Source organism: Microcaecilia unicolor, chromosome 1 (genome assembly GCF_901765095.1).
Source record: "Microcaecilia unicolor chromosome 1, aMicUni1.1, whole genome shotgun sequence".
Taxonomy (NCBI): Eukaryota; Metazoa; Chordata; class Amphibia; order Gymnophiona; family Siphonopidae; genus Microcaecilia; species Microcaecilia unicolor.
This window is the reverse complement of record NC_044031.1, coordinates 147460933-147480725: the sequence shown is the minus strand read 5'-3', so window position 1 is coordinate 147480725 and position 19793 is coordinate 147460933. Positions and strand designations below refer to the sequence as shown.

Here is a 19793-nt window from a genome sequence, read left to right as displayed (position 1 = left end):
TGGTCTTGCAAGAGTGACAAGTTATCATTCCTCCTTACAGAAAACCCAAGCTTGACATATATAACCATAGCAAGGGATGGAATTTGATATACCACCTTTTTTGGTACAATCAAAGCAGTTTAAAATGATATAAAGGTACTTATTTTGTACCTGGGGCAATGGATGGTTAAGTGACTTGCCCAGAGTCACAAGGAGAAGAAGTGGGAATGCAAACCCAGTTCTCCTGGTTATCAAATCCACTGCACTAACCCTTAGGCTAGTAGGATGTGTGTGAAGGGACTCATGGAACACAAGTACAATAAAATAAAATAGAAAAAAGCATTTCATTCATACTTTTTTATTCCATCATTAATATCACTTATTTCATTTTAAATGACAGCACCTTCCAATCTTGCATGTTCTGGTGCAGCATTGTAAAACTGTAACAAGTCATACAGACCCACTGGCAAGGTTTTTGATAGTTCAAATGGCCACTCCTAAATTTACATGTAAGCCTCCACTTAAGCTTTTGTTCTGTAAACCACGCCAAACTTTAGGCATGGCTGATAGAATACCATTTAAGCGGTTATTTTTCAGTTCCAAATTTTTAGGTACTAAATATAGAATCTAGCCTAAGTGCTTAACAGTCTTTAGTAAAAGGGTCCCTTTATTTTTGTCCTTTCATTTTCAAATTTTATCCGTAAATAAGGACACAAAACCACCCCCCCCCCCCTAACAAAAAGCCTTCCAGCCACACTCCCTCTCCCCTCTCCTCTGCATCAACAGGTATAAATTGAAATGGATGTTTAACTTATGTTTCAGCCCACTGCAAAAATGTATAGAACTGTTTTATTAATTTAAAGTTATAAGATAGCTACTCTCCTGTATGTATTGTGAATATTGCATTTTAAGTCATATTATTAATGGAGAAACCTACAATGTTCTATTGCTATATGGTGTTTGTGGAAAGGGAGTTGGGCAAGCCTGTCATGTTGATCCTGTATTTATTTGTGGTTTGACAATTTTTTTGTTGTTGTTTATAGACCTGCACATTTTTTTTTATTGATTGTCCAAGAAAAAAAATCTTCTTTTCTTCCTTTAGTATGAGAACTGGAGTCTTATGCCTCTGGTGTTGCTTCTGTCTACTGTATCCAGGGCCAATGCTCAGATATTAGGTACTCCTTCAGCCTTGCACCACCCTCTGATACTTTCTGGCTTCTAGCCCTCCCACAAGATTTTTGTTAATTAAATTCACCAGTCATCCCTCCCAGAACAGTTCTGTGTGTGCATCTGGTTCCTGGCTTGTAGCTGCTATCTTCCAGCATTACACCACTTTGCTCTCCACAGAGACTGCAAAGTCTTAAATTAAACTGCTTTAATCCACCTAGGCACTAAAGGAGTTAAAAAAAAAAAGTGGAAATAACAGGACATCCATTGAGTAGAAGGAAGCCCTGTCTGAAGTCAGCCTGGCTATGGCAGTCAGTGTGGGAGAGGGTTTCTTAGCTGTTTGGGTTGCAGTGATGAGCCTGCAGGCAGCATGCTGTCATCAAGGTAAGAGCAGAGTTGGATCTGCACTGAGAGATGCATGGATCTGAGCCCTTGTGTCTTAAACCAGCTTTCCGCAGTTAGTTTTTTGTATGTACGGGGGGGGGGGGGGGGGGTAGTTTGACATTTGGCATATGAATAGACTGTTTTCTTAACCCTGGTACATTTCTAAAGGACTCCACATGCCAGCTCCAGACTTCGCGCCTTCTGTCTCGCTGCACCCTACGCCTGGAATAAACTTCCTGAGCCCCTACGTCTTGCCCCATCCTTGGCCACCTTTAAATCTAGACTGAAAGCCCACCTCTTTAACATTGCTATTGACTCGTAACCACTTGTAACACCAGTCGCCTCCACCTACCCTCCTCTCCTCCTTCCTGTACACATTAATTGATTTGATTTGCTTACTTTATTTTTTGTCTATTAGATTGTAAGCTCTTTGAGCAGGGACTGTCTTTCTTCTATGTTTGTGCAGCGCTGCGTACGCCTTGTAGCGCTATAGAAATGCTAAATAGTAGTAGTAGTAGTATATTAAAGTTTTCGCTTCGTGTAGGCACCCATTTATACAGTGGAGAAAACTTAATCTTCTCTGCTAGATCGGGGGATGAGATTCAGTTCAGGTTTTGATTGAAAGTGTTGTTGTTTTTCCTTGAAATGTGCAGTGGTGAGCACACGTTAAGTAAATTAATTTTGGAAAGTATCCTGTAAACTAAAGTTGTGCTGACATGTCCTGTCAGTCTGTTTAAAGACATGCTGTTCACCTTTGTACACTTCCCTCCCCCCCTCCTCCCGATATTCAGCCAGTGGCAGGCAGCGCGGTTAGCTACCACCGACGGCGCTGACCTCAGAAATTCAATGCCAGGCTGTTTCTGGTGACCAGCATTGAACATCTGGAGTTTTTTTGGTTGACTATATTCAGCGCTGGCCGGTTGCATTTATAGTGGCCAACGATAGGACTGCTATTTAGGCAGTCTGATTTGCCTGATAAACTTAGCCAGCCAGTGCTTGAATATTCACAGATAGCCAATTAGCCACTATCCCCCAGATTCTATATAGTGCGCTTAGATTTAGGTGCCAAAATTGGCGTGGATTCTATAACACCGAACATAAATTAATTGGCTTAACAAGTTAATGAGTGCTGATATGAGCACTTAACAAGCAATAATGAGCACTAATTGGCACTGATTACAATTTAGGCACACAACTCGCTAAGAGTATTCTGTAATGATGTGTGGCAAAATTCCAACACACACAGGCAAAAAGGAGCATGGTTATAGGCGGGGAAATGGGTGTTTTGTGGTCATTTTGAAATTTAGGCACCTAGTTGTAGAATATGGCCCAGTGCGTCTAAATATACCTGCCGGCCATAGTTTGTGTAAATGGATGCAAGCAGATTTAGGCGCTGAAATATCAACTAAGCGTATTCTATAATCGGCGCCTAAATTTAGGTGTTGATTATAGAATACGCTTAATCAGCACTGATTTCAGCCTAATGTCAGTTAACCGAGACTGTATACTGTATATATAATAATGAACAGTACTGCACATATGTTTATCAGATGTCAAGCTTCTTTGGGTCACAACGGTTAAGTGCACGCTCCGGTTAACTGCATGTATTTCTTTGGTCCCAGACCCTTCACTTAAGTGGATTGCACTGTATATATATATATAGAGAGAGAGAGAGAGAGAGAGAGAGAGATAGATAGATAGATAGATAGATGATAGATAGATAGATAGATAGATAGATAGATAGATAGATAGATAGATAGATAGATAGATAGATAGATAGATAGATAGATACTGTCTTTGAGTTGTTGACTGTCAGGGCCATTGTTTTGCTTTATATGCAGCTGCTCTCTGCAGCCCCCATGCTGCTGCCTTAAGCAGTCTATAGGGTTAGCTTCCTTGACTGTGTGAACAAAGAGAAACCTTTCAGTTTCAACTGTTTTCCTGAGGTTGTTTTTAATCCTATCAGAAACTGGTATCTGGAAGATAACAAGTGAAGATTATCTGCTTCTCTAATGCTTTTCAATTTAAATTGCATCTCTAAAGACTTTTCTGGGAAGTAGGTAGGGGACCCATATTTTGTCAATCAGTACCATTATATCAAGGCATATTGTCATAGTAGCTGATGTACTAAGCTGCAAAAAAAAAAAAAAAAATCAAGAGTTAGTGGCTGCTTTTCATGGCATTCAGTTATGAGTGCAAATGAACTCCTGACACATCTGCATTTGTATTTATTTTTCATTTTATTTGTTACATTTGTATCCCACATTTCCCCACCTATTTGCAGGCTCACTGTGGCTTACATAGTACCGTAAAGGTGTTCGCCAATTCCGGTATGAACATATACAGTAATGTTGTGGTAGAATAAGGTTCGTGTGTACAGACACATTAGGGAATCATAGAGAGGAAGAGAATCGTAGAGAGGAAGAGTTATATGTTCATTACAAGCTTTGGTTTCGTTGTGTTTCAGGGTACAGGCATTTACAGTAAGTAGGGTCGGTAGGGTATGCCTTTTTGAACAGGTTAGTTTTTAATGTTTTCTGGAAATTTAGGTGATCATTGTTTTCACGGCTTTTGGTAATGCGTTCCATAGTTGTAGCTAAGTATCTCCCTTCATGTAGTACCAGCATGTGTTTAAAAGTGCTGCTAACTCTGTGTCATCTGTCCCAAGGTGGGGGGCCTCAAATCCTTGGTGGCTAGTAGGGATGAGCTGTCATTTGCAACAACATTGTTGTTAATGAATTAAAATGTTGTGAGTTTTTTGTTTGTTTGTTTTTTTGTGTGACCCCGCTCTCCCCCCACCACCCCAAAAAATGGGCTCTGGCATGGGGATGGAGGTGGGAAGATTTTATGGGGGGGGGGGGGGTCACTAAGGAGACAGAGCTGGAATTGACATCTTGTTGAAAGAATCATGTTATAGCCCAGCCCATGGAGTTGCCAGGTCCCATGGTCGGCGCTAAGCCCAGATACTTAATACCAGGTTGTTTCCGGTGAATGACGTTGAATATCTGGGGGGGGGGGGGGGGGGGTGGCCGCTATAAACTTAACCCTCTTTTTTAATATTCAGCGCTGGTTGGTTAAGTTTACAGCGACCAAAGATAGGCCTGCTACTAATGCCATCTGATATGGCCATTTAACTTAGCTGGCGAAGAGCTGAATATTTACAGCTATCCAGCTATATCACATGATATGGCCGATTAGCCGCTATGGGCTAGATTCTATATATGATGCCTGAAAATCTGCATGGAAAAAAATTACCCCTAGGCTTAGTCTCTAAAGTATGCCTAAATTTGTAGAATAGACTTAAATTAGAGAATAAACCTAGGCGTAATTTGTTTTCCATGTGGAAGTGACCAAATTTAGTCATGTGATGAGCCACATGGTGTGTTCTATATACCTCTTAGAAAATTTGGTCATTCCATTTAGGCTACGTTTTACTTGGTATAAATCCTGATGCCCAAATTAAGTGGAGATCGGGTGTATTCTATTATAATGCACAGAGATTTTAGAAACACCCACGCCCCACCCATGGCCATGTCCCCTTTTCAGCTATGCAAATTAGAATTTACATACACCACTTTATAGAATATACTTAGTGAGTTGTCCGCGTAAATCTCAATGCCAATTAGTGCTGATAATTGCTTTTTAACATCCAATTAACAGCGCTGATTAGCTGATTAACCAATTAAGAGCATTGTTATAGAATACTACTACTACTACTACTTATCATTTCTATAGCGCTACAAGGCATACGTACCAGTTTCTGCACAGATTTTCAGGTGACATATATAGAATATGCTAACTATGAATATACAGTGGGAGATAGCCAGCTATCCCCTGCTAAATATTTGCAGATAGCTGGTTAAGTTCTATTTAACCGGCCAGGAGCTATTCCTGTCTGGTTAAATAGTGCTGAATATCATCCAGTATCGCTCCAAGGTTCCTCTCCTGAACTGTGCTTATCAGTCACCCACCTCCTATCTCATATACCTTCTTTGAATTTCTATACCCCAAGTGTCTCACTCTTCACTGCCATTCTTCTAATTTTTGTAGATCTCTTCTTATGTTTTCATGGTGTCCACTCTATTGGCTATCTTCGTGTCATCCGCAAAAAGACATATCTTTCCTTCTAACACTTTGGCAATGTCACTCAAGCTTATTCCTTATCTTGACTGAAATATCCATGCATTGGTAAAGAAGTAGAGCTCGGATTTCATCTTATTTGCTAATTTGGAGGCCCTTTTACTAAGCCATGTAGGCGCATATGTGTGTCCTACATGTGTCAATTTTGAACTACTGCCCGGCTACCATGTGGCCCGGGCAGTAATTTCATTTTTTACGTGCATCCGCTACACGCACCAATCGGGCAGTAATCAGCATTGTCCGCGTGCTGATGATTACTGCCCAGTTAATGTGTGAAACCTTACCACTAAGTCAATGGGTGGCGGTAAGTTATCAGGCCCAAAATGGATGCGTGCCAATTTTCATTTTGCTGCACGGCCATTTTTGGCCAAAAAAAAGTCCTTTTTTGCAGGTGCGCTGAAAAATGAACCTGCGCACATCCAATACACGTGTCTACACCAGCGCAGGCCATTTTCAGAGCACCTTAGTAAAAGGACCCCTGATGTGTTATTTTATTGTTTTACTTTACCATTTGTTCATTATGTTTTAATTTTGTCTGTTTTGTTTATTTTTATAGTGTATGTTTCTATTGTAACCTGCCTAGGTTGGTAGGATAAAACAGTTAATAAATGTTTTAAATAAATAAATTGGTCTCAGTAATGATTCAAAAGGCACTCCACTACTTACCTTCCTTTCCTCCAAGCAAATTCCATTCACCACCACCCTCTGTCATCTGTTAGTCAACCAGTTTCCAATTCAGTTTACTTCTTTGGGTTCTAACTTCAGCCTGCTCAGTGTATTAGGGAGCCTTTTGTGAGAAACTATATGAAAGGCTTTGCTGAAATCAGGGGCGTAGCCAGACACCCAATTTTGGGTGGGCCTGGGCCCAAGATGGGTGGGCAGAAGAACTGCACCTAGTCACACAAGTGATTTGGTCTCTCCCTCTCTCGCTTGTATACCATATGGTCTCTCAAATATCCACCCCCCCCCCCCCCCCGCATATCTTTTAAATAGCATATTTTCACCAGCAGCGAGCAGCATCTAATACACACTGCTCATGTTGGCCCCACAGCATATATCAGTTGCTGCTCGCTGCAGGCAAAGATCTGCTATTTACAAGGTATGCAGGAGGGACAGTTTTTGGGAGTTTTCAGCTGGTAGGGCTTGGGAATCCCTGCTAGCCACATCATAGGTGTGCTGCTACTGGATGGGCCTGAGCCCAAAGTGGGTGGACCTGGGCCCACCCGGGCCCACCCTTGGCTACGCCACTGGCTGAAATCCAAGTAGATTACATCTAACGCATGTCCTTTCTCTAGTTCTCTGATCACCCAGTCAAAGAAATCAATTAGATTTGTTTGGCAAGTTTTTCAAACTTTTGACCCTGAAGTAGGAGTGAATAGAAATTGCCTCTGCCCCTGCTGGAATTCTACGTTCTGGTGGGAAGGGGAGTGAGTTCTGGGGACCTTTTTTTTGGAAGGGTGGGTAGATAATAGACAGTGCTGCTTTGACATAAGGATCCCATTCCTCTATGGCAGTTTGAAATGAATGTGGTTCACTGTCAAATGTCTCATGTTATGGTATTGTACCAATAACAGCAATGACCTGCTTGGGGTGATGTGTATCTTTACTTTGCTCTGTATAGAAATGAAGGCGGACAATCAAAAGAAACATAAGTTGATTCCTTTTTATTGGCCTAAGTTACTACATTTCTTGACTGGCTTTCACAATTTTCCCTTCATCATGCCTGAGAAACAGGATGAGCAAAAGATGCTATTGATGGAAAATATAAGTGAATCACAAAATACATTGTGATAATAGTATGAAGAGGAAAAGGGGTCTGATGTGTTAAGATGTAGGTCTGAACCTAAAACACTTATATACTCTAACATAATTAAAGATAGTAAACTACAATTACTGTGTTTAGACAAGCACAATTTAGGAAGTAACCAATAGAGACAAAAAGAAATCCAAAACATGATGGAAATGGCTGAGACAAATCTGAGAACTAATTCATATGTCATGTTTCTTATTAACTGCAGAATGTTATGCTGGAGGACATCAGATTCTTCAGAACCCATACAGAAATGTTGATTTTAACTCCTCAAGACTGCAAGAATCAGCTATTCAGGATCTAATATGTGACTATTCACTGTCACCGGGATGGTATCGCTTTATGATCTTTGAGAAACCAGCTAAGATGCCAACCAAGTGCATGGAGGTACTGGTCTAAGTTATCTTGCCTGTGAGATGCAATATCTTTTCCTTAGTTTTAAAGGAGAGCTTGAAAATCATATAAGTTTGTAAGATCACTGACGGCAAGGTGAAATAAGAGCATGGAGATTTAGTGATTGTTATTGTAACAGTCAAGAGATTGCCTGAACTTGGAGTGATTACAATTGAGTTAATATCTATCTGGGCGGAGGGGCATCTTGTTCCTTATAGAATTAAATTTATGATTCTCAGTTTGGCTTCTAAATTCTTAGGGATTGACACCCTGTTTGTCTTTCTGGTAATCTTCTACCTTCTACCCTATGTACCTATGTGTGACCTATGCTTCCAGGAAGACAAACAAGTCAATATTCCTCCTCTTACACAAGGTCAGCTGGTTTGTACCCAAGAATCAGGGTTCTGTTTCTTGGCTCCGCTCTTGCAGTGTTTGTTACCAACAACCATATCTTCAATTAGAAAGCTCCTACATTTTATGGTTTATAATGTGATAGGAATCCCAGATCTTTGTTAAGTCTTGTCTGGTGGAATAATAAAATATTTTGACACCCATCAGACAGGACTTAACAAAGATTGCAATTCCTGCCATATGATGCTGCTGTGAGGTACTTCACCATATGTAGAAAATTGTCTGCTAGCATTGTCATTCAGCAGTAGCTTTGGTGAGAGTGAGAGAATTCTGACTTCGCTCCTACTTCATGGAACTTCCACCTTCTCTTGATTGTTGAGGACCTGGTTTTGGAGGAATTTATGGTTCTGCTTTGTGAGGTGGCAAGCTTGTAAGAAAGGGATGCTTCTATGTTTTTGTTGGGAATGTGAAAGCAACCCCGAGTAAGCTTCTTCCACCTGGACCCCTTCCCTCCCACCCCCCCCCCCCCAAGGTAATTTCTCCAACCAACCCTCTGTTTATCCCCTAGTTCACACAGGACCTTATACTCTAGTTAGCAGCAGATCTGCTTACCCACCCGCTCCATGTTGCACTGTTGAGTTCTGCCAATAAATATTGCTATACGTCTCATTCAGAAAGCTACACTGGGGCAAAGAGGACATAAGCAAACCATCTCCTGCAGGAGAGGTTTCATATGCATAATAAAAAAAAAATTTAAAACAGGGATGCATAAAAACAAAATCATAGAAATTGTTCCGAAGACAAATAACTATTAAAATCAGGGGAAGGGGAGGAATGGAATATTCTAGATGGGCTAGCCATGTAGAATAGGCTATTTTTTTTTGTTACATTTGTACCCCGCGCTTTCCCACTCATGTAGGGTTACCATTTTGTGTCCTCTGAAAAAGAGAACACATGTCACGCCCCCCTGCCACGCCCCTTTCGTATCCTCATTCTGCTCCCTATTCCCCTCCCCCCGTCACATACCCCCCGCGCCCCCGTCACATACTCCCCCCTCACTTACTATCTAGCCCTGGTGGTCTAGTGACGTCTTTGGGGCAGGAAAGAGCCCCCTCTTTCCTGGCTGGAGCGCTGGCTGCATCCTCCTCAGTCTTGGCTGGGGATTCAAAATGGCCGCCGAGAGTTGAAGCGGCCTCGCGAGACTTCAACTCTCGGCGGCCATTTTGAATCCCCAGCCGAGACCAAGAAGGATGATGGACAAGGGAGGCAGCGCTCCGGGTAGGAAAGAGGGGGCTCCTTCCTGCCCCAAAGACGTCACTAGACCACCAGGGAACATGGTAAGGAAGGGGAGGGGAGACCAGATCCACGGCGCTGATCAGCCGCCGGCACCCACGTCCAGAAATCCGGACAAACGTGCGGGCAAAATCCGCAAAAAGAGGACATGTCCGGGGAAATCCGGACAAATGGTAACCCTACACTCATGGCAGGCTCAATGCGGCTTACATGGGGCAATGGAGGGTTAAGTGATTCGTGGGTGAACAGATGCATAGCAGAAGAATGGAAGAAGCTTATGAGAACAGATATGTGTTCTGTGAGAAATTCCTGGAGGAAGGGAAATAGGATAATAATGATAGGGGTGTGGGGGCCTGGATGGCTGGCAGGATGCTTTGTTGGAGCCATCAGGGATGTGGCTGGGGTTCAGGAAAAGATTCAGAGGTGTGATTGGGCTTCAGATTTACTTCCTAGTGTCCCCCACTGGTCACTGTCATAGTCAAACTGTGCCTTGGTGTTTTTACACTGCATGACACATCTTTTGTTCTTGTATTCATTTGATGATGTTTTCTCCTTTTATATTGTAATGCAGATGAACCACTGTGGAACTCAGGCCCCTGTTTGGTTGTCTCTGAAGGAATCAGAATCCTTACCTCAACCTGGACAGAGCAGGCAACTTACAGCCTGTGCGACATGGCAGTTTTTCTTTAGCAGCACAAAGGATTGCTGCCTTTTCCGCATTCCTGTCACTGTAACGAACTGTGGAGATTTCTTTGTATATTTACTGCAGCCGACGCAGGGTTGTATGGGATATTGTGCAGAAGGTGAGAAATCTCATACTATTATACATATACCTCCAAATTTACATACCTATTTTATTATTATATTATTTAGTCTGATATGTCTTTTCACACTTTTGCTGGAGTTGCATGAAAATTTGCACATGTTGCTGGGAGTTGTAGAACATGAATGCTCTCTTCAGTTACTCCTGATTTTTCCTTTTAAGGGTTATATTTGAAGATAGTATTGACCCTGTGATAGTCAGCATTTTTTAAAATGCCAGTTTCCATGGGCTTTTGTACCTGGTTCTTCAGTGTGATCTCTGGTGCTGAATATCCAGGTATATTTTGGGTTGCCAACTAGCTGGTTTTCAGTCAGCCTGGCTGGGTTTGAATGACCAGGACAGCTGCCAGTAGAGCATTAAAACCAGCAACAGAAAAGTCAATTTTTATGTGCCTGCAGTCTCCCTGCCCCCATGGTTTGGTAGCTATCTCTCCCTTCCTTCCCTCATGTCCAGCAGCACTCCATGTAAATCTCTCCTCATCCCCTGGCTTCTGCAGGTTCATTATCATCTTTTCCTCCTTCTGATGGCCATGCCCCCTTTTCAGATTTGCGTCTTAGACAATTGTGTACATAAATTCTAGTACCCAACTGCTTATATTTACTACAGGAAAGAGCAGTAAAAAAAATTGTGCTACTTTTTCTTCAATTTTGCCTAAATTTTTTATTAAAATTTTTTTGTATAAATAAAAATTGTTTCATCTCCAAACACTTTACAAACACTTGGCCCCCTGTTTACTAAGCAGGTTCTATATACAGTTAAAGTACTAATAGGACTATAATGGGTGTCTCTATTGTTAGCACACACCAATTTTTAGGTCGCATTAGGCTTAATAAACAGGGCCCACTGTTTGTTTCATTCACTGTTTCTCTTGTTTTTCAAAAACAGATGCCAGAATCACAGTTTATCCTTCTTTAAAAAACAAATGCCAAAATCACACTTAACTTGAATGAAGACTTCTGCTTCCTTGTTTTGTATTAATGAAGACCATTCCTTCCAACTTTGGCTAAGAAAAACACGACTATTGCTCTGGTATCTGTTTTGGAAAAGTAAGATGTGGTAGCCCTGTTAGTCCACTTTTAAAGGTAATCAACTGAAGTAGAACAAACTAAAACATGGAAAAGAAAATAAGATGATACCTTTTTTATTTGACATAACAATACATTTTTTTGATTAGCGTTCGAAAGTAGCCCTTCTTCGTCAGATGGGAAATAAGCAAATGTTGATAGATGACAGTATATAAAAAGTGAAACATCAAAGCATTTCAGTGACAGTCTAACAGGATGAGGGTGGGTTGGGTGGATGAGGGAAAGGGAGATGTTTGATGTACAATGCTGCATATGCCTTATAGCACTATAGAAGTGACAAATAGTAGTAGTAGTAGTAGTAGTAGTAGATATGCATGGAGATAAAATTGTACTGTTGTGTCACCCTCTTATCTCCATGCATATCTCCCTGTATCGAATGCGTGCCAAAAATGAAATTTCCGCAAGACCCATTTGGTAGTCGGGCGGTAACTCTATTTTGGTGCGCATTGGGCGCACGAAGGCGCCTATGCGGCTTAGTAAAAGGGGGCTTTAGCACGCAAGCTAACAATGTAGGTGCCTATAGGGTTATTGTAGGCACAAACATGGTTAATACGCATACATGGTTAACGTGTGTTAAAAACATTAGTGCACCTATAACGCTGCTTAGTAAACAGGGTCTTTAGAGCTAAACTGTCTGTGCATAGGTACTAAGCACTATGGTCTTCTGAGGTCTTTTCCTCCTCTTTGTTTTAAATTAATACATAAGTACTGGAAGGTGATTAGCACACGTTTTTGTTAGTATTTTATCAACACACACTAAAATGAAGTTGTGTGAATTTTAGGGCATAGATTAAACATACACTAAAAAATGCTTCTTGCTTAATGTGAAAACATCAACTCAGTACATAAAAATTAGAATAAGAAAGGGAAACATTAATGTTAAACAAAAAAGAAATGGATCTAATGATAGCTATTTGATGTTTCTTAAAGCTGCTTATGTGGTATCAGTTATTGACTGTTTATGGAGTCTGTTGGAAACAGAAGCTTATTCTGCATGTGCTAACCTGTAGCAAAAAAAATGTGTTATCAGCTTTAGATCAAGACAAAGCAATGCTTTTAGGCCAGCTTTTCTACAAACAAAATATAGAGTGGAAGAGAACTTAATTAAGGACCAGGTTTTAGAATTTCATAGGTTCTCTGTACAGTTTAAGTAATTATAGGTTAGGTACTTTATAAACAGCTGTATGAAAAATAAACTGTGTGACTTCCTCCTCATCCCATGTATCCATCCTCATCCTCTCTCTCTCTCTCTCTCTCTCTCTCTCTCTCCTCTCCTTCTCTTTTTGTGAACTTTTTATTTTTATTTTTTTAATTTTTGTTAAACAGTACATAAAATACAGTCAAAGAAGGGAAAAAAATAGTTCACATTAATGGGTGAAAAACAGAGGTTTAACAAGGAAAGAAATAAAGGCAATCAAGAGTAAACAATCCGGTCCCCTTTCACTAAGCCACGTAGATGCCTACGCACGCCGAATACGTGCCAGATTGGAGTTACCGCCCAGTTACCACATGACCCTTGCGGTAATTTCAATTTTGGTATGCATCCGCTATGCGCGTCTGAAAATTTTTTATTTTCTGGTGCACGTAATGGCTGTGCGCCAAGTGGCATTTGATGCACGTAGGTCATTACCGCCGTGATTCTTTACCACTAGGTCTATGGCTGGTGGTAAGGTCTCAGACCAAAAATGGATGCGCGGCAATTTTGATTTTGCCACACATCCATTTTCGGCAAAAAAAGAGGCCTTTTTTACAGGTGCACTAAAAAATGGATCAGTGTGCGCCCAAAACCTGTGTCTACACTACCGCAAGCCATTTTTCAGTGCGCCTTTGCAAAAGGACCCCTCCGTATCTTGATCCACATAATATCCACATAACATCTGTCTAATTTGTCACTTTATATTTCTCCCTTTCCTTCAGAAAATCTAATTGAGAAGGAACAAAAAACACAAATCTTTTTTTTTTTAAGAAAATGTTGTGGACCTGGATTTGGTCTTTGAAAATATGCTTCTTGGGCATAAACTTATTTCTTGATATAATTTAGTAATATAAGCAAACATTAAAATGAGCAATACTCAAAAGATGTTCACCAGTGAATGTATAACTTCACCATCTATGAATTTTCAAAACTTATTTTGATGGTATGAAGCCAAATGTCTGATTGAATGGCCCAATACCATGGACTAGATTCTATAAATGTGTCTGAAAATTTGACAATGAGAAATTCAAGTGCTGAACACTATTCTATAAAGCAGTGGCGTAGCTACGTGGGGCCACGGGGGTCTGGGCCCCTGTAGATTTGGTCCTGGACCCCCTTGCCGATGACCCTCTCAACTCCCCCTCCCACTGCCAACCCGCCGTTGCTGTTGCCTACCTTTGCTGGCGGGGGACCCCAACCCCCGCCAGCCGAGATCCTCTTCTTCCGGCGCAAGGCATTGTTCTGTTTCTGAGTCTGACGTCCTGCATGTTGTAGGCGACGGCGGGTTGGTGGTGGGAGGGGGGTTGAGAGGGTCATCGGCAGGGGGGTCAAAGTTGTTGGTGGTGGCGGCGGCACCGGGGGGGGGGGGGGGGGGGTCGGCAATGGCGGGGGGCGTCGGTGGCACCGGGGGAGGGGGGTAAAATATGCCCCCGAACCTCGGGCTCTGGACCCCCCTCCCACCGAAATCTGACTACGCCCCTATTATAAAGGATCCATATCCTCTATAGAATAGCGCCAAGATCATAAATGATGCCTAACTTTAGGCACCAGGAATTATGTCTCTGAAAGCAGATGTAAATGCCAGTGCCTAAGTTAGGCACCAATTGAGTCTATTTTGTAACAATGTGCATAAATTCTGGGAATGCCCCAGGAACGCTCCCTTACTCATGCCCCCCCCTTTTCAGATCTGTGCACTAGAATTTACACGCAGCTCTTTATAGAATATGCCTAAAATATGCAAGTGTAAGTTTTAATTACTGCCAATTAATGCTGATAATAGCTTGTTATTACCCAGTTATCGGCACTGATTGGCTGCTATTCAATTAAGTTGCACACACAAATTGGACTCACATCCAAATTCTACGTGCAACTCAAAGCACCGTATATAGAATCTGAGTTATAGGGGCAACTTATATTTAAAGTATGGGCAGGCATTTCTGGGGATGGAGAAAGGCAAAGCAAGGGGATAGGATTAGTGCTTATGCATGTACCCTCTATAATGTACAAAGTAATTTTCTAGGCTTCTTGTTTTACAGTTGATTCAGTTTCTACAGAAGAAGCATACAAACCTGAGAAAATAGAAACTGGTGACCTGTGCAATAGTGAGTATTCTTTCTTAATCTACAAAGTATATTTATGACAATGATTTTACAGATTATTTCCTAATTTTGATTTCAGTCCAATATTTTAACTCTGTGAACACAATGGAGCGTGTCTAAAACTGATTTACAGATCAAAGAGACTTAGTTAGACTGTAATTGTGAGGAGCAGTACTGAATTAGAAAAGAGGTGGTGAGGACAAAAATATTTAAAAAAATGTTTTCCTTGAAAGTGTGTAAATAGAGTAGTGAGTTTGAGAAAATGAAATTTAAACTGGAGCTGGGAAAGGGGTTGACCCATGGCAATGGGTTTGCTGCACACCAATCCGGAACTACTACCGGGCTACTGCAGGAGCCTGGCAGTAGCTCCTACTCCCAGCATGCACCATTTCTGGTGCTACAAAAATATTTTGTATTTTTGTAGCACTGGGGCTTACCTGGCTGTAATCGTGCAGCACCGTGCACTGCCCAGTTACCACTGGGTTAGCATGGGAGCCCTTACCGTCACTTAAATAGATGGTGCTTAGGACTCCCCTTGGAAATGGCCATACAGCAAGTGATTCACTTACCATATCGCCATTTCTTTGAGAAAAAAACCCACCTTTTACCTGCTGACATCACCGCAGGCTCCCTTTTACAGCAGTTTGGTAAAAGGGGCCCAAAGTGAGATAAAACTAGTGAAATTTTACTTCTGGTTTGTATGAGAAAATAAGGAGAAAGTCTTTTTTGGTAAATTCACTTAGCACCGACACCAGGGCATTAGTAGTGTCATACTAGGAATAAACCACCCTGCTAATAGTCTGCCAAAAAATCCATCACACAAGTAGCAGCCCTCATAAATCATTTCACTCAACAAATAGTTAAGCTCTGGAACTCTTTGCTGGAGGATGTGGTAACAGCGGTTAGCTATCTGGGTTTTAAAAGGTTTTGGACAAATTCCTGGAGGAAAAGTCCATAGTCTGCTATTGAGACAGAGATGGGAAGCAACTGCTTGCCCTGGGATTTGTAGTATAGAGTGTTGCCATGGTTTGGGTTTCTGCCAGGTACTTGTGACCTGGCTTGGCCACTGTTTGGAAAACAGGATACTGGGTAGATGGACCATTGGTCTGACCCAGTATAGCTACTCTTATGTTCTTATTCATGACTGGTACTTGCATACAAGTGACTACCTTTACCTTCTTGCTAGGAATAAAATCCCAGATATAGTATGAGAGTGATCCTATATAGGATTTGGGAAAAAGAGGGTGGACTTGGTTTGGAATCCTCTTTCCATTACCATTGTTTTTAGGAAGCTAGAAAAATACAGGGGTCCTTTTACAAAGGTGCACTGAAAAATGGCTTGCAGTAGTGTAGGCTTGGGTTTTGGGTGTGTGCCGATCCACTTTTTAGCATGCTATAAAAATCTCTTTTTTAAATTTTTGCTGAAAATGGACATGTGGCAAAATCCAAATTGCCGCGCATCCATTTTGGGTCTGAGACCTTACCTCCAACCATTGACCTAGCGGTAAAGACTCACACGGTAACCAGGTGGCAATGACCTACATGCACCAAATGCCACTTGGTGCACGTCCATTATGCATGCCCATAAATAAAAAATATTATTCATATGCGCGTATCGCACGTGCACCAAAAATGAAATTACTGCAAGAGCCACGCTGTAGTCAGATGGTAATTCCATTTTGGCACACGTTGGGTGCGCATAAACGCTTACGCGGCTTAGTAAAAGTACCCCACAGTATCTTAAGTAGTTGTGAAGAGAGGAATACAAATAAGAAATTGTACATATGATCAGTGTAGAGAGGTTTCTCTTTTTATTTTTCAAAGGTAGTATAGTAGGAACACAGGAGGCAGGAGCACTGAATCACTTTGTTGCACCCAATGCAAGAAACAATCTTGGAAAATGATAAGAGAGCTAAATAACTGTGCTGTTGAGAAAAAAACAGTCCCTGCTCGACAGAGCTTACCATCTAATTAGGACAGACAAACAGGACAAACAAGAGCCCTTTTAAGCTGCAGGAAGCATGCACTAGTGCTCACTGGAGCTTGGTAAAAGACCCCTCAGTACAGGCTACTCAATTCTGCTCCCTGAGGTCCACAGGCAAGCCAGGTTCTCAGGATATCCTCAATAAATATGTATGAAAGAGATTTGTATGCATTGCCTCCTTGATATGCAAATGTCTCTCTTGTATGTTCATTGTGGATATCCTGAAAACCTGACCAGCCTGTGGACCTCAAGGACCAGAATTGAGTAGCCCTTCCTTAGGGGTCCTTTTACTAAGGTGCGCTGAAAAATGGCCTGCGCTAGTGTAGGCACGTGTTTTGGATGCGTGGAGATCCATTTTTCAGTGCACCTGTAAAAATTGGCTATTTTGGGAGGGTCAAAAATGGACATGCGGCAAAATGAAAATTGGTACATGTCCATTTTGGGTCTGAGACCTTACCACCACCCATTCACTTAGTCGTAAGGTCTCATGCGTTAACCGGGCGGTAATCGTCAACATGCATACAATGCCGATTACCGCCCAAGTGCCACAAAATAAAATATATTTTCCAGCAGACATAGGTTTCTATGAAACTTTGGAAGGCTGAGTGCTTTGAAAATATGCCTCTTAGTGATTACCGCCTGGGCCACATGATAGCCAAGCGGTAATTCAATATTGACGCGCACTACTGCTTAGTAAAAGGGCCCCTTAGTGAAACATTATTTGTCATTAACACATTGTTACAGAAGAGTTATCAAGGATGATGATAAAATTGTGTTTTTTTTTAATCAGTTCTATTTATTGTAGTCTTGTTTTGCAAAAGGATAACAACACCAAAATGAACAAACAGTAAAATATGAGATTGCAAATATTCGTACAAAAAGTCTGAGAGTCTATTTTCAGGACATTATCTACTTATGTATATATTACATGCAACAAACTAGGCTGTACAAATCTGTCATCTCAGTAAAAGAAAGAAAATGATACAATGATTACACTACTCTTTTGAGCTTTGTGTGGCTAGATCTACTTATGTGTACAAAAGTAAATTATTTTATTTTCTACAAATAGATAGTTTTGCAGTATTTACTGTTGACTGTTATTATTGTACTGTTCATTTAAGTATTGAGCATGCTCCAAAATCTATTCTGTTCCTGAACAGAATACAATAACTGACTAATTTGTCTAACCAGGTAAACAGTGTGTACCACCACCAACAACTACTCCTGAAATTGTGGCAAAATTGATGGGTCGTAGCATTTACCTAAAATGTTCCTTTGACACATCTTCTACAAACAGTTCCCTGGGATTCACAGTAACATGGTCCAGACTTTCTTCAGAGGGGATCAAAGAAGAACTACGGCAAGAGATCACCGTTGAGCCATTCTCACTGCTAGAACTGGATGGCATAAACCTCAGGCTGGGAGACCAGGTATTTAGAAAAATAGTAATATTCCATAGTTCCTTTGCTTTGCAACATACAGAAAGTTGAGAAAAATTATATAAGAGATCAATGTATGCCCATCTGTCTGTAGACACAATATTGAGGCCGATATTAAAACCGTTGGAGGTAGCCGGTTACCTCCAGCGGTCTGCATTGAGCCCGGATAATCATTGCTGAGCCATTTCTGGTGATTGGCATTGAATATTCGGTTTATTTTGGGCCGGTTTAAGCCCAATCGACCAAGCTGCTATTTATCTATTAAACCCAGATATATTTGATGCAAAATGACCAAACGAGGAAAGGGGTAAAGAGGAGGGGAAGGGAAAGGGGGAAGGGAGGTAAGAGTGTGTGGGATGTATGTGATAGGGGATAGGTGTGTGAGGTTGGGTAGGAGAGAAAGGGGAATAAAAAAGGGAATAAAAGAAAAAAGGTAAAAAGGAAATGGGGCAAAAGAAAGGAAAGGAGTTAGATAGTTTACTGCAGCAAAAAAAGACTTTATCGCAGGGTGCACTCAGGCGTCCTGCAGTAATTTTGTGGATGGAAGGGGCAGAGATAGAGGGAGGGCAGATCCTGGATGGATGGGAGAGGGAGGGCAAATGGTGGATCAAAGGGGCAGAGAGAAAGGGCCGACAGTGGATGGAAGGGGGAGAGAGAGAGGGCAGGCAGGGGCAGATAGTGGATGGAAGGGGCAGAGATAGCGGCCAGACGCTAGATGGAAGGGAGAGAGAGGGCAGATAGTGGTTGGAAGGGGCAGAGGGAGAGAGAGGGCAGATGGTAGATGGAGGGGACAGGGGAGAGATGGCAGACAGTGGATGGCAGGGGCAGGGAGAGAGAGAAGGTAGACATTGAATGGTAGGGAGAGAGTGAAGACAGATACTGGATGGAAGGGAGACAGTGAAACGAAGATTAGGAAAGCAGAAACCAGAGACAACAAACTGTAAATTATATATTTTTTCTTTTTTTGCTTTAGGATAAAGTAGTATTGTAGCTGTGTTAATAAATGTTTATAAATGGAACATGGAAATAAGGTAATCTTTTTATTGGACTAATTTTAATACATTTTGACTAACTTTCGGAGAACAAAACCCCCTTCCTCAGGTCAGGATAGGACACTGTAACACACTATACTGTATTGACCTGCGGAAGGAGATTTTGGCCTCGGAAAGCTAAATGTATTAGTCCAATAAAATGATATTATTTTATTTTCTATATTTATTTTATTTCTATTTGTTAATTTGTAAAGTAGTTATTGGTATTTGTTAGTTTTTCAAATTTACATTTGCTATCTTTATATTTTGCACAGTACTAGGGGACATTTTCTGTTTTCATTTTACAATAGGTGAATTGATGTTCTAGTGCTCACAGTTGTGTTTAAAGTGCTTTCCTTTTCATTGTGTGACTCATAGAAATGACTGCTTATGGTATGGTAGAATTGCTCCATAGGTCCCGAGTGGTTTGTATTCTCGGTATGCCTAGTACAGGATTTTGGAGGAGGATGTTAAAAAATAACCGGCCCCGGGTGTCAAATACCCTAGCTACGCCACTGGCTTGAGACAAAACCTGGACTTCTACAAGTCAAGATATACTCAAATCTGGCTTACTAAGCAGCCCTTTTACTAAGTTGCATTAAGCAGCTAGCATGGGTTTT

The 19793-nt window shown here is 41.4% G+C and overlaps 1 protein-coding gene across 1 annotated transcript in view; it reads left to right on the top strand.

The window, feature by feature from the left end:
* The first annotated feature begins 1268 nt into the window (after window positions 1-1268).
* VWDE (von Willebrand factor D and EGF domains) overlaps window positions 1269-19793 on the top strand; it is a 135766-nt gene continuing 117241 nt past the window's right edge. The window contains 5 exon segments of the mRNA XM_030201168.1: window positions 1269-1530; window positions 7689-7867; window positions 10089-10320; window positions 14657-14722; window positions 17895-18133. Coding sequence (XP_030057028.1) covers window positions 1452-1530; window positions 7689-7867; window positions 10089-10320; window positions 14657-14722; window positions 17895-18133 — 795 coding nt within the window. The 5' untranslated portion in view covers window positions 1269-1451.